At 50.5% G+C, this 11,630-nt stretch overlaps 1 protein-coding gene across 23 annotated transcripts in view; it reads left to right on the top strand.

The window, feature by feature from the left end:
* The window catches only part of lrrfip1a (leucine rich repeat (in FLII) interacting protein 1a), a 24,870-nt gene extending 13,251 nt beyond the window's left edge, over nt 1–11,619 (top strand). For 6 of the 23 annotated variants that reach the window (XM_086145478.1, XM_086145475.1, XM_086145474.1 and 3 more), the window contains 10 exons: nt 141–209; nt 822–848; nt 922–1,047; nt 1,458–1,529; nt 2,306–2,476; nt 2,623–2,715; nt 2,858–2,950; nt 3,085–3,177; nt 3,416–3,551; nt 5,753–9,244. In XM_086145478.1, the coding sequence (XP_086001604.1) occupies nt 141–209; nt 822–848; nt 922–1,047; nt 1,458–1,529; nt 2,306–2,476; nt 2,623–2,715; nt 2,858–2,950; nt 3,085–3,177; nt 3,416–3,551; nt 5,753–8,307 (3,435 nt within the window). In that variant the 3' untranslated portion in view covers nt 8,308–9,244. Of the gene's footprint in view, nt 1–140; nt 210–821; nt 849–921; nt 1,048–1,457; nt 1,530–2,305; nt 2,477–2,622; nt 2,716–2,857; nt 2,951–3,084; nt 3,178–3,415; nt 3,552–5,752; nt 9,245–9,452; nt 9,503–9,986; nt 10,102–10,176; nt 10,257–10,337; nt 10,443–10,889 lie in introns of those variants that run through there. The other 17 variants (XM_086145485.1, XM_086145484.1, XM_086145482.1 and 14 more) reach the window with 10 other exon arrangements.
* The last annotated feature ends 11 nt before the right edge of the window (nt 11,620–11,630 follow it).

Here is an 11,630-nt window from a genome sequence, read left to right as displayed (position 1 = left end):
ATTAGCTCCCGTGGGGGATACGGGTGACGCTCCGCGTGGCGATTGATTGGATTGGTCGGATTGATTGGGCCGCGGGTTCGAGGCCCGCCGCTTTGGTTCCCTGCTGAAACCATGTGTTGTGGCCCCGCCGCTCCCCGTAGGACGGCATCCTGAGGAGCGGCGGCCTCTCCAGGGACCTGGACGACGTGACCGTCCCCGCCCTCTCTGACGTGAGTGACCCGGGTTCCTGTGTGGACGCATGGCGCCCAGCCCCAGGGCCGCTTGGTAATCACTGCCTTGTTAAAAAAGTGATTGTGGTGATTGGCAATGGGAATGGCTTCTCAACATGCCGAGTAGGCCTAGGAGAACCTAGGAAGGAGAACATTAATATAACCCAGGCAGGGGAACGTGGCGAGAACCCAGGTTGGAGATCATAGAGAGAGCCTAGGCTGGAGAACAAGTAGAGGACCAGTGCAGACGGGGGCAGAAGGTGCATAACAGTGCTAACCCTGCAGTCCCGAGCTGGCTCGCTCATTGGCCAGTTCTCCTTCAGTGATGTTCTTCAAGTGTGTGATCGCTGCATGTTGGAGGAGAGCATCCTATGGGGGCGGACATTCTTCAGGTTGTGACATGCCGGCAGAACCTGCAGGTTCCTTACGTGACCTGCTGTGTTCCTATGGGGACTCTCCGGGTTCCTTACGTGACCTGTTGGGTCCCTTGGTGACCTGCTGCGTTCCTTTGTTAACCTCCTTCTGAAGACCTTCTGGATGTCAGTGTGCGCTCAGACATCTGCTGTCCAAGTGTGAACTCTCACCTCTGTGTGTGTGTGTGTGTGTCCACAGGTGGACGACCGGGATTACCTGGAGAAGGTGAGCTTGTCGCATCATCCGATAGTTCCTCTTTCCTCATGAGATGATCCACTCAGGTTCAGCTGTCACTCAGGGCTCCCGTCCGCCATCGGCTCTGACGGCGACCACGCTGACCTCCAGGGGCGGGACGTCGTCTCGACGAGGGAGCGGCGACACGTCAATCACCGTTGATGCCGAGACATCCTTACGAGAAATCAAGGTGGGGGGTTCGGGGCGATTCCACTTCCAGGTCTGAATTGTACTCCAACCGTGGCTTATAACGATTCAGAGAATTTTGTGGCTCGGATGTAGGGATTGATTGATCGATCTCTTGATTGATTGATTCAGATAGTGATTGATTTTCCAATGTAACTTCTCGGGGTCATTTCTCATGGGCCCTCAATAAACCTAACAGCTCGATGGCTGTAGCCCAGTAAGTTAATTTTGGGGGACGAGGAAGGGTTTTCCTTAAGGTACGGAAACACTTTGTGAGATTAAGGCAAGGATGCTTGCTTCCTTCCTTCCTTCCTTCCTTGCCTCCTTCTTTTCTTCCTTCCATCCTTGGCTTGTATTTGATGACACTGCTATCCCTTCTTTCTGCCTCCCACTCCCTCTGCTCCCTCTCATCAGGAGATCCACGAGCTGAAGGATCAGATTCAAGATGTGGAAACCAAGTACAGTCAGAACCTTAAAGAGGCCAAGGTACCGGCAGCCGGAACCAGAGCCGCTCCTCGGTTCTACTTGTATTCTCGGTCCAACAGCAGGATGGTTCCACTAGTCTTTAATCGTCATTATTTGTTCCCAAGCAAAAACACAAATTGTGCCTCCAACACACCGGGGTTTCTACATGGTACACAAGTACCATGTCAAAGCTGCACAAGATGTTTGAAGCTTCTGCAGTTTGACAAGACACATTAAGGCTAATATATTGTTATTACGGTTATTCAAGGACAGATCCGTTTTTCAATAAATAAATCAACAAGATGAAGAAAAAAACAAAACCCCATCCAGCAGATAGGCTTTCTTAAATATTTGCCCAAGATTACATTTGAGAGGAGTACTTTCCAACACAGCGGTCAGACGGATCTGCGCTAAGACCAACATGATTATAATCAATCCAGAATGGCCCTTAAAACCAGATCCCTCCTCCCTTCTGACCTGTCTTTTATTCCTCCTGGTGTTAATTCTTCCTTGCATGCAGCTTGTCGCTTCCTACCTCCTTCAACCCTCAGAGGTTATCCTGGGATGAGCTTTAGACCCGTCGATGTAAGAGTAAGAAGACACTGAATTGGGGATTAAAAACAGAAACGCAGCAAAAAACTCTCGTCATGTAATTCATGACATCGTCTGCATACGAGGCACACTCTGCTCCTGTGGCCGAAACAACTCCGCCTACCGCATGTTCTGATTGGCTGAGGGGTGGAGGGTTGTTTGACGTGAAGCTGCCGACTTTAACACTCCGCTGCTTCTGGTGTCAGGATGATCTGGCGGCGGTGGAGGAGAAGTACCGGAAGGCGATGGTGTCCAACGCCCAGCTTGACAACGAGAAGAACAACCTGATGTACCAGGTGGACACGCTGAAGGACTCACTAATGGAGCTGGAGGAACTGCTGGCCGAATCCCGGCGCCAGTACGAGGATAAGGCCAAGGTAATGGGCACCGTGATCGGTTCAGAAAATAGGCATTGGGGATCACGATTGACAAGGTGTCAATCGTCATCACCTCTAGGGGTCACAGCAGGACTTTATGGTCTTTATGACGTTTTTTAATCCCGGGTGCTCCTTCGTCCTGGCAGGAGCTGGACCGAGAGAAGCACGCCCACGCCGTTGTCCAGTTCCAGCTCGGCGAGGCCAAGGAGACGCTCAAACAGAGCGAGGAGCTACTGAATGTCAGTAGAAACACAGCAACGCCCAGCCCAACTCGCATGTCCAATCTCGCATGTCCAACCTCGCATGTCCCAACTTCTTCTTCTCACTTCCTGTCTCCTTCACCTTCCTCCCTTCCTTCCTCGCTCCCTTCCCGGGGGACAGGAGATCCGCCAGCTGCGTCTGAAGCAGGACGGGTCAGTGCGGGAGATCTCTGACCTGCAGGAGACGCTGGAGTGGAAGGAGAAAAAAATTGGGGTACATCTGCGGTTTCACCACACTTCCTGCCTTCAGCATGAAACTCCATGTCTTCCTCCTCATTGCCTGCACTGCTGTTCCTCTCTTCTGTCTACCTCCACCTGACCCCCAAACCCCCCACGGCCTCCCGCCAGGCCTTAGAGCGCCAGAAAGAATATTCGGACGCCATTCGCATCGAGCGCGACGAGCTCAGAGAGGAGGTCGTGGCGCTGAAGGATGTTCTGAAGGTACCCAGCAACTGTTGTTGGCCCTCCACAGGAAGTACAACATAAAGTTCCTATTCTGGGAGGACCGAAACAATATTGGAAAATATAAACCTTAGAATTAAAGACTTAAAAAACATATTTTGAACCGTTATGACTTGTAGACATGTTTGCTCCATTTAGAGTTCATCACACAGGAAGTCAGATCGAACCTGCAGAACCCCGTCTTTTTTCTCAAATGTTGCATTCTGGTGTTTTCCAGAAACACGGAATCGTGCTGGGGCCCGACCTCAAGGTCAACGGTGACGGCGTTGGGACAGAGGGCGACTCGGCGCCAAGCGAAAACCCCGGGATGGGACCGGCTCCCGACGCCCTGCCAGAAGGGAACAGCATGCTGGGTAAGCATACCGTCCCGCTGCTGCACGGCCTCCGCTCTGACCACGGTGGGGAGTTTCTCCAAGAACGAAATAAACAAATCAAACCTCCCAACATTTCTCCTCGGGTCACTGTGGGAGAAACTCACCACCCGCTTGCTGCCTCTCTAACTACCATGTGCCGCTTGTAACTACACACCAAACGCAGACGATCCCACGCATCCACCGCCGCAGTCCATCGCCATCACAACACCATTTTAGGTCACACAACAAACCCTCACTGCTCCCTCAACTAACATCTTCATCACCACCATTGGTTAACCAGTTTGTCCCTGTACGGTTACCCGTTGTGCACTGAAAGAGATGGCGAAGCAAGTGCTGTCTGATGCCACAGCAGTTTGCACATGGATTCAGTGACCTCTGTGTGACATCTATCTGACCTGTCTGACCCCTCTGTGACTTGTGACCTCGGATCTCTGTCTGATCTGACCTCCCCCTGACCTTTGTTTGACCTTTGTTTGACCTTTGATTTCCACTCCCATTCTTACTAAGATGAGCTTAGCTTACATAAGGGAGCAGCTCTGAGCCCCTTCTTCTCTGCAGTGGTGATGGACAATTGAGGTTAGACAGGAGCTTTCATGGACCATGATGTTTGCAGATGTGATCTGTAGTCAGAGCAGGGAGCAGGCAGAAGAACATCTAGAGGTGGCGGTATGCTCTGGAGAGGAGAGGGATCAAGATTAGCAAGACAGAATACATGTTTTTGAATGAGAGGAACCCAGGTGGAGGTGGTGGAGATGAAGAAGGTGGAGAGGTCTAAGTACCGAGGTTCAACAGTCTAGAGGAATGGAGAGTGTGGAGAAGAGGTGGAGGAACGTGTGCAAGAAGGTTAGAATGGGTGGAGAAAAGTGTCAGGATACGTCAAGGTCATGCAAAGAGTATGAAAGGACAGGTGTAGAAGACGGAGTTGAGAGCAGCCATTGTGGTTTGGTTTGGAGACACTGTGGAGAAGACAGGGGGCAGCAGAGATGGAGATATGGATGTTCTCTTTGGGAGTGAGGATGATGAAGAGGATCGGGAATGAGTCCATCAGAGGGACAGCACATGTTAGATGCTCTGGAGATAAAGTCAGACCAAGGTGGAAGAGGGGTGGTTTAGACATGGACAGAAGAGGGGTGGTGAGGATCTGGGGAGCAGGGTGCTGAGGTGGGAGCTGCAAGGCAGGAGGTTCAGAGGAAGACTCGAGAGAAGGTTTATGGATGGAAGACATGAAGTTAGTTGGTGTTTGAAGAAAGGGTTAGATAAAGGCAGATGATTGGCTGTTGAGACCCCTGTGGGAAAGAAGAGGAAGAGCGACCTGCATTCAATGTTTCATTGCAGCCAAACTTCTAGCTGAACATCCCAGAATGAACTCCACCCCTCTGACTCTGGAACTCCAACTACAAAGTTGAAGTTGAGTTTTGAAACATCAGTTCAGTATCAGTTGTCAGGAGTTGAAGGTCATTTCTTGCTTCTTTAACTCGCCTGAAGGCATCACACCTGCTTTCTAAACCCAAATCCAACGAGGCCAGAGTCACACTTGAGTTTGGAGCGAGCTGCTTCCTGCTGTGCCCTTCAAAATAAAAGTTCTTCTGTAAACTTTTAGGTAGAATTGACTTTTCCCATGATAACCTGTCCCCAACACACACACACACACACACACACACACACACACACACACACACACACACACACACACACACACACACACATGGAACCAATCCCAGGCATCCGGAACCTCTGGTTCAGAGGGCGCTGCCTCCTAAGTTTAGTGTGTAGTTGCAGCGGATCCTTCCTCTCTGTTCGCCGACGTTCTTCACCACTAACATCTGGGCTTCTGGTGTTTTCCCCTTGTGATCTTAACGCCTCACATCTGAGATCAAAACTCCAGTGGTGTCTTTTGCGCCGCGAGGGCCGCCCCGCTGTGAGCCTCCTGATTCATTTAGACTCTTAGATGGGCTGAAAGCATACCGAGGTTCTTTGGATCAAGAGCTTCGCCCCGGTGTTCCTCCTGCATTCCTTCTCTCCTCTTGGCTTCTCCGGGTCGTCTGGACCCGTCTGCCTCGCTCTGACTTCTGCTGCCACATCTCCCTTTGATCGGGGGCGCTTTTCTTTGAAAAGAAATAAATGGTGTCTCCCATCGGTCCTTCGGCCTTCATCAGCGTCTGCTCTCCATGATCTCTCAGGCAGCACAGAGGACACTCAGTCCAGAAGTAGAGGAGAGGAGGAAACACCGGGAGAAGGTCAAACTAATGTCAGGAGGTCCGATGAGAACCAAGAACAGAGGGAAGGAGGTCCAGATGGAGGCGATGGATCCCGCAGGGAGAACCGCCCAACAAGACAGATTTCTCAAGATGGAGTTTTCAGTCCAGGGTTTGAAACGACGGTGACTAGTTCTGAGGAAAATGTTGATGAAGGAACAGATCCGGGAGAAAGTGCAGCAGAAAGAGGTGGAGAGCCTTCTGAAGAACTGTCGTTGGAGGAAGGAATCAAACAGGACGAGGCAGAGGAGAGGAAGTCGATGAAGATGGACTCCCGTCCTGAGGTGGCGGAAGACCTCAGAGAATCGAATGGGTCCGTGCCGCCAACAGAGAGTCAAGGGAATGAGGAGGAAGATGATCAGTCGGGTAAGCCCCCTCCTCCTCAGGCCACTAAGAAGAAGAAGAAAAAGAAAAAGGGAAAAAAGAGAGGAGCGTCCAATGAGGAGAAGAAGGAGGACCAAGAAATCAACAAGAGAAGAAAGGCGAATGGCGATCGCAGTTCTGCAATGGATCACCAAACTGAGAAGGTCCAAGATACAAAGATGGAGGGGGTCCCAAACAGGAATGGAGAGTCAGAGGCAATGTCTCCTGATTTCGACAAACAGGAAGAACCAAAGTCTCGTACACGTGACAGTGAAAAGCCTGAAGATGCAAAGATGGACGGAGTGACAGAGGAGGCCAGAGATGATCGACAAGCCTCCTCTCACTCAGAGGAACAGAGTGAATACCCAGAAGCTATCATGGAAAACAAGGAAGAAGATCAACTTCTGGAACAGCATGAAAAACCCAGGATGGATGAAGCTGAGGATGGGGACAGAGACAAAGGACAAAGCTCTTCTGACTCCAACAAACCAAATACTTCAAACCTGGAACGCATTACAGACGAAACAAACGAGGAACACAGTTTGGAAAAAGGGTCCGTTGGTGAAACTCTTCAAGAGCAGCAGAAGGATGGAGTCACAGATGAAGGTGAAGGTGCAGTGCAATCGTCCTCTGAATCCGACAGACCAGAAGAATCCGATCAATTGGGTCAAAGTGTGAACCAAAAGGACAGAACAGTTCCTGTTGAAGCACCTGAAGAATCTCAAATGGGTGGAGTCGCGAAAAAGGAAGGGGACGTTCTGCAGGCGTCATCTGACTTATCTGAAGAACCAAAAGAACCAAAGATTGATCCTCAGGAGAATGGAGAGCAAACCCAGAAGACGGTTTCTCCTGATGAAACGCTTGAGGTACCAAAAGTGGATGAGGCAAGGAGAGAGGAGGAGCATGATGCAGGAATCTTTTCTCCCTTAGACCAACCGGATTGCATCGGAGATGAGGAGGGGACCCAAAGTGTGCAGAACGCCTCCACCTCCGAGGTTCTCGATGAATCAGAAGACAGAGTCACGGACAGAGAGGGCAAAGAGCAGAGTCCAGAAAAGGTTCTGTCAGATGAACCTGAGGATCAAGATCAGAAACAACCAGAGTTCACAGAGGACCTGGAGAACGACCTCTGTGTGGTTGATTGCCTTGGCAATGAGCCCCATGAAGAGAAGTCTACAGCCCAAGGTGACGCCTGTTCATCGGAACCAGAAGATGCTGATGAGAAGAAATCAGAACATACGTCCCAGGCTGAGGCGAGAAGGAAGGTTCCAGGGGAGGGTCAACCCGCAGAAGGCTCTGGTGGCGAGAAAAAAGACGGCTCTGGTTCCAGCCCAGAACCCTCTGTCAGACCAACCATCCAAGTTCCAGCTGACGAAGTGGAGGAGGAGGTTGGAGATGGCCACAACATCTCACAGTGTCCAGAGCCAAACAGGGATGTTAGCGTAGCCACAAATTTTGCGGAACCTGAGATGTCCCTTCAGAAAACTGAATCGTTCCCCAACCAAGAGGAGAACCCGAAATGCCCAAGGGAACCACATCCCGTCCAGACACTGGAGGAGGCACCACCCGAGCTGGTGGAACAATCAGCTGAGTGTGAAGATGGAGGAGCCACCAAGGAACCAGGAGATAGAAACATTGGTAAGGACCAGCAGGACTACGAGGAAGCGGAGAGAGAAGGCGAAGGGCAGTCATTTGATTTCGACGACCTGGATGTGGAGATGGCTGTGGAGTCGACACCAGAAGAGGAGGAGGGCGTGGAGGTGAATCTGGTGGAGGAGGAGGTGGAGGATGGCGTGGAGGCCATCCTTGACGATGCCCGAGATCACAGCTACCAAGCAGGAGATCCGGGTGCCGGCGGAGACGAAGACGCTGTGTTCTCTATGGGCCCGCTCCAGAGCAAAGATGGGGTTTTAACCCTAGACCCAGAACCTTCTGGAACCGCAGGGAGGAACCAGGATAGGGGAGGTTCTGCAGGCCTGGAGGTGAAGGAGGAAGGAGACACCACTCCACCGGTTTCACCCATGACTCCAAATCAGACGGGAGGCAGGAAGCCTTCGTTGTCCGGGAAGAAGAGCGGCAAGAAAGGCAGAGGCAGGGAGGAGTGTAAGATGTCCTAGAGCCCTGTTGGGGTTCTGGAGGTGTGAGGTGGGTTCTCCATCAGCCCTGGAACCCCCTCAGATGTGTTTGGCTGCATGTGGAGCAGGTCAGACCTGCGATCGGCAACGGACAACCTCCTTTCGGATTGCAGTGGGTAGCCTTTAGCTGTTTTGTTAAATCCTCTAATTTGTCTCAGTCGTCTTGTAGTATACCAGTAGTCATTCGCTGGTATCACTTTATTGTCTTTGCTGCTGCTGTATAATATGTTCATCAATACCTTCATTCATATGTTCAATGATACCTTCAATCATATGTTCACGGATACCTTTATTCCTATATTCATTCAAAAAGTAGAACATTGAAATGAGAAGGTGTCCTTTTCCAGGAGCTGTTTCTTACAAACATTTATATTTAATACGTATGGAATAGACTGCTGATGCAGATAATGACATCACTGAATGGAAGTCCCCTGGAATCCATCCCACAATTTTCAATCTCCAACAAGGGTTTGGGATGCCTGTGTTAATAACAAGATTTAGGAGGAGAAGTCGGGAGAACTGCCAGGAGGTGGGCTCTCTCTGAAGAGAGCCAGAGGCTTTGAGGATGAAGTTCTCCTTGGGAGTAGCTGGACTTGTATGCTTTGCTTCTACTCCTTTAATTAAGTCCCGGGTCTGATTCTTTCTTCTATGGGAACATTGGTCTTGGTGGACCATTGGTAATGTACACCAGGATGGAGCCCTTGGCCCTTTCACCTCCAGAGTCGGTCTACTCAGCTGCTCCGCCCTGCTCTGTGTTCCTTTTGTAACCGATGCACGCTAGTAGTTGTTGTTCACTGTGCAGGGGAAGGGGGGAGCCTGTGCCCGGCGGCGATTTTATGGTTTTGAGTTTTGTTGCTGCTCGATGGAACGTCATGAAGAACGAATAAATGAAAGAATAAAGATGTAGCTTGAAGCAGGAATGCCCACTGGAAATGGCACTTGTTTGTGGTGGATCTTATGCACCCCTGCATGCTAACGCACACACACACACATTAACAGATGAGTGCACTGCCGCATGCATCTGCTGACCGACAACCCTGCACCTGGCTCCACCCACCCCGGTATGTTAATGGATTTTTTTATTTTATTTTGTTTCTCCCACCTTACAAATGCACCTTCCCTCGCAGAGATCCGTCTGAGGAAACTGGTGGACGAGCGTGAAAGAATGATTGAGCAGGTAACGTAAAGGAGAAGAAGTTAGCTATTAGCTAGAAGCAGTTTAACACAGGCCATTAACACTTGGCCATTAGCCAGGTGGTTTTCAAAAACAACCTGACACAGCTGTGAGTTGACTAGTAGCAGAAATGTGTTATTTGTTGACACTAAGCCAATAGCTAGAAGCAAATACATAGCTGTTAGCTATTAGCTTTTAACCATTAGCTGGGTGGTTTCCAAATACAAAATGACTTTTTAGATACCTAGTACCCGATACCCGTTCTCTTTTGACACTAAACCTATTGCTAATATCATTTAGCTGTTAGCTATCAGCACTTAGCCATTAGCTTGTTGCTTTCCAAAATATCATAGTTTTTAGTTAACTTGCAGCAGATATGTGTTGTTCATCAAGACTGCCAATGGCTAATAGCCCTTAGCTGTTAGCTAGTGTTAGTGAGCTGTTAGCGGCCAGCGGTAGCAGTGCTCCTCTTGCATCTCTACGGCAGGTGAAGAAGCTAAAGGCCCAGCTGGAGGAGAGAACCCAGAAGAACGGCGGTGGCTCGACCCCCGACAGGGAACCGCTGGAGAACGGCAGTGACCCCGGGCTGGCAGAGCTGCAGCGTGAGTCCCAGTAGGCGCCGCCGTTCATCGCCGCTGCCCCCGACTCTCACTGAACACTGTCCTGTCGCCCAGCAGGAGACTCTAGCAGGCAGATCAGCGACATGAAGTTCAAGCTGGCCAAGGCTGAACAGGAAGTGACTGCACTGGAGCAGAACGTGAGTACCGCCAAGGTTGACAGATCTAACAGAGAAAACAATAACAAAGAATGAAGCGTTGGTTGCGTCGTTGGTCCTCAGGTGACTCGGCTGGAGGGCCAGGTGACTCGATACAAGTCGGCGGCAGAAAACGCAGAGAAGATTGAGGACGAGCTGAAGGCGGAGAGACGGAAGCTGCAGAGGGAGGTAGAAATGTTTCCCCGTCCCTCTCAGGAAATAACCCAAAAATCGGTCTGCGTGGGGTTCCTCAGGGTTCTCCGGGTTCCTCCCACAGGCCAGAAACATACGGCTTCATTGGAGACTCTAAATTCTCCTGACGTGTCAATGAAAGGGTGAATGGTTGTTTGTTTTTTGTTCCAGTCAGGATTTGCATCTTCTGGATTAAAATACCAAATTTGTGGTTTTCAGTTTAAAACCAGTTCCAGGAGATTCAGAAAGTGTCGTAATCTTGTACTTTATCAACAGTTCTTCTCTAACATGATGGTAGATTCTGTGTGTGTGTGTGTGTGTGTACTGAGCTAGGCTAACATTTTATTCATGCTAAGTTAACTAACAGTGAGGTTCCAAAGGGAAGCACGTCATTGTTGCCGAGGTGACCTGAGCAGATTCTCTGGTTTTCATGTCAACCAACAGCTGCGCTCAGCGCTGGACAAAGTTGAGGAGCTGGAGTCCAACAACAGCCACCTGACCAAGAGGTTGGAGAAGATGAAGTCCAGCCGCTAAGGCGGGCCCGCTGGCACCGCCAGAAGAATCCCCTCTTCCTTGGACGAGGGGATTGCGTCGGCAGCGGGAACATCTAGAGGACAAACCGGCCATGTGCCATTTCTGCACTCAGGAAGGGTGAACGTCTAAGGGGACAACCAGGACAGGCCGCCGCCATGATGCACTGCCCCCCGGGGGTCACGCTTGTGTGTGTGTTTCCTTTTTTTTTTTTCAGAAGTGCTTATGAACCAGTAATATATTGTCCACACACCGTCACCGCCCCTCCACCGCAGACCTTCACCATGCAAGGACCAGGTCCAGGGCTTCCAGAAGACCACACACACACACGCACACACAAACACAAACACACACACCATTTTCTGACGGTCTACACAGGAACACAGTTGTTCTTCACATCCTGGTCCCTGGTTCTGACCCAACCTCACTGCTGTCACACGAAAACACAAAAAAAAACCTCCATGTTGCTGTTACTAAATTTATTTCTGGCTCTGAGGGAGGAGGAGGAGTCCTATTGCTATGGTTACCAGACTGTTCCCTTCCGCCAGCTTCACGTCCTTCATGTGGTTGGTCAGTGGTCGCTGGGGTTCTGGGTCCGCTTCACTGTTTACAAAGGAAAAGCAATAAAAGTCTGTGCAATGCAGAGCCGCTGGT

This window comes from Fistularia commersonii, chromosome 4 (assembly GCF_037954325.1).
Source record: "Fistularia commersonii isolate RoL2024-O1a breed Wild chromosome 4, RoL_Fcom_v1.0, whole genome shotgun sequence".
NCBI lineage: Eukaryota > Metazoa > Chordata > Actinopteri > Syngnathiformes > Fistulariidae > Fistularia > Fistularia commersonii.
Note: the sequence above shows the minus strand (reverse complement) of the source record. Positions and strands in the feature narration are given on the sequence as shown.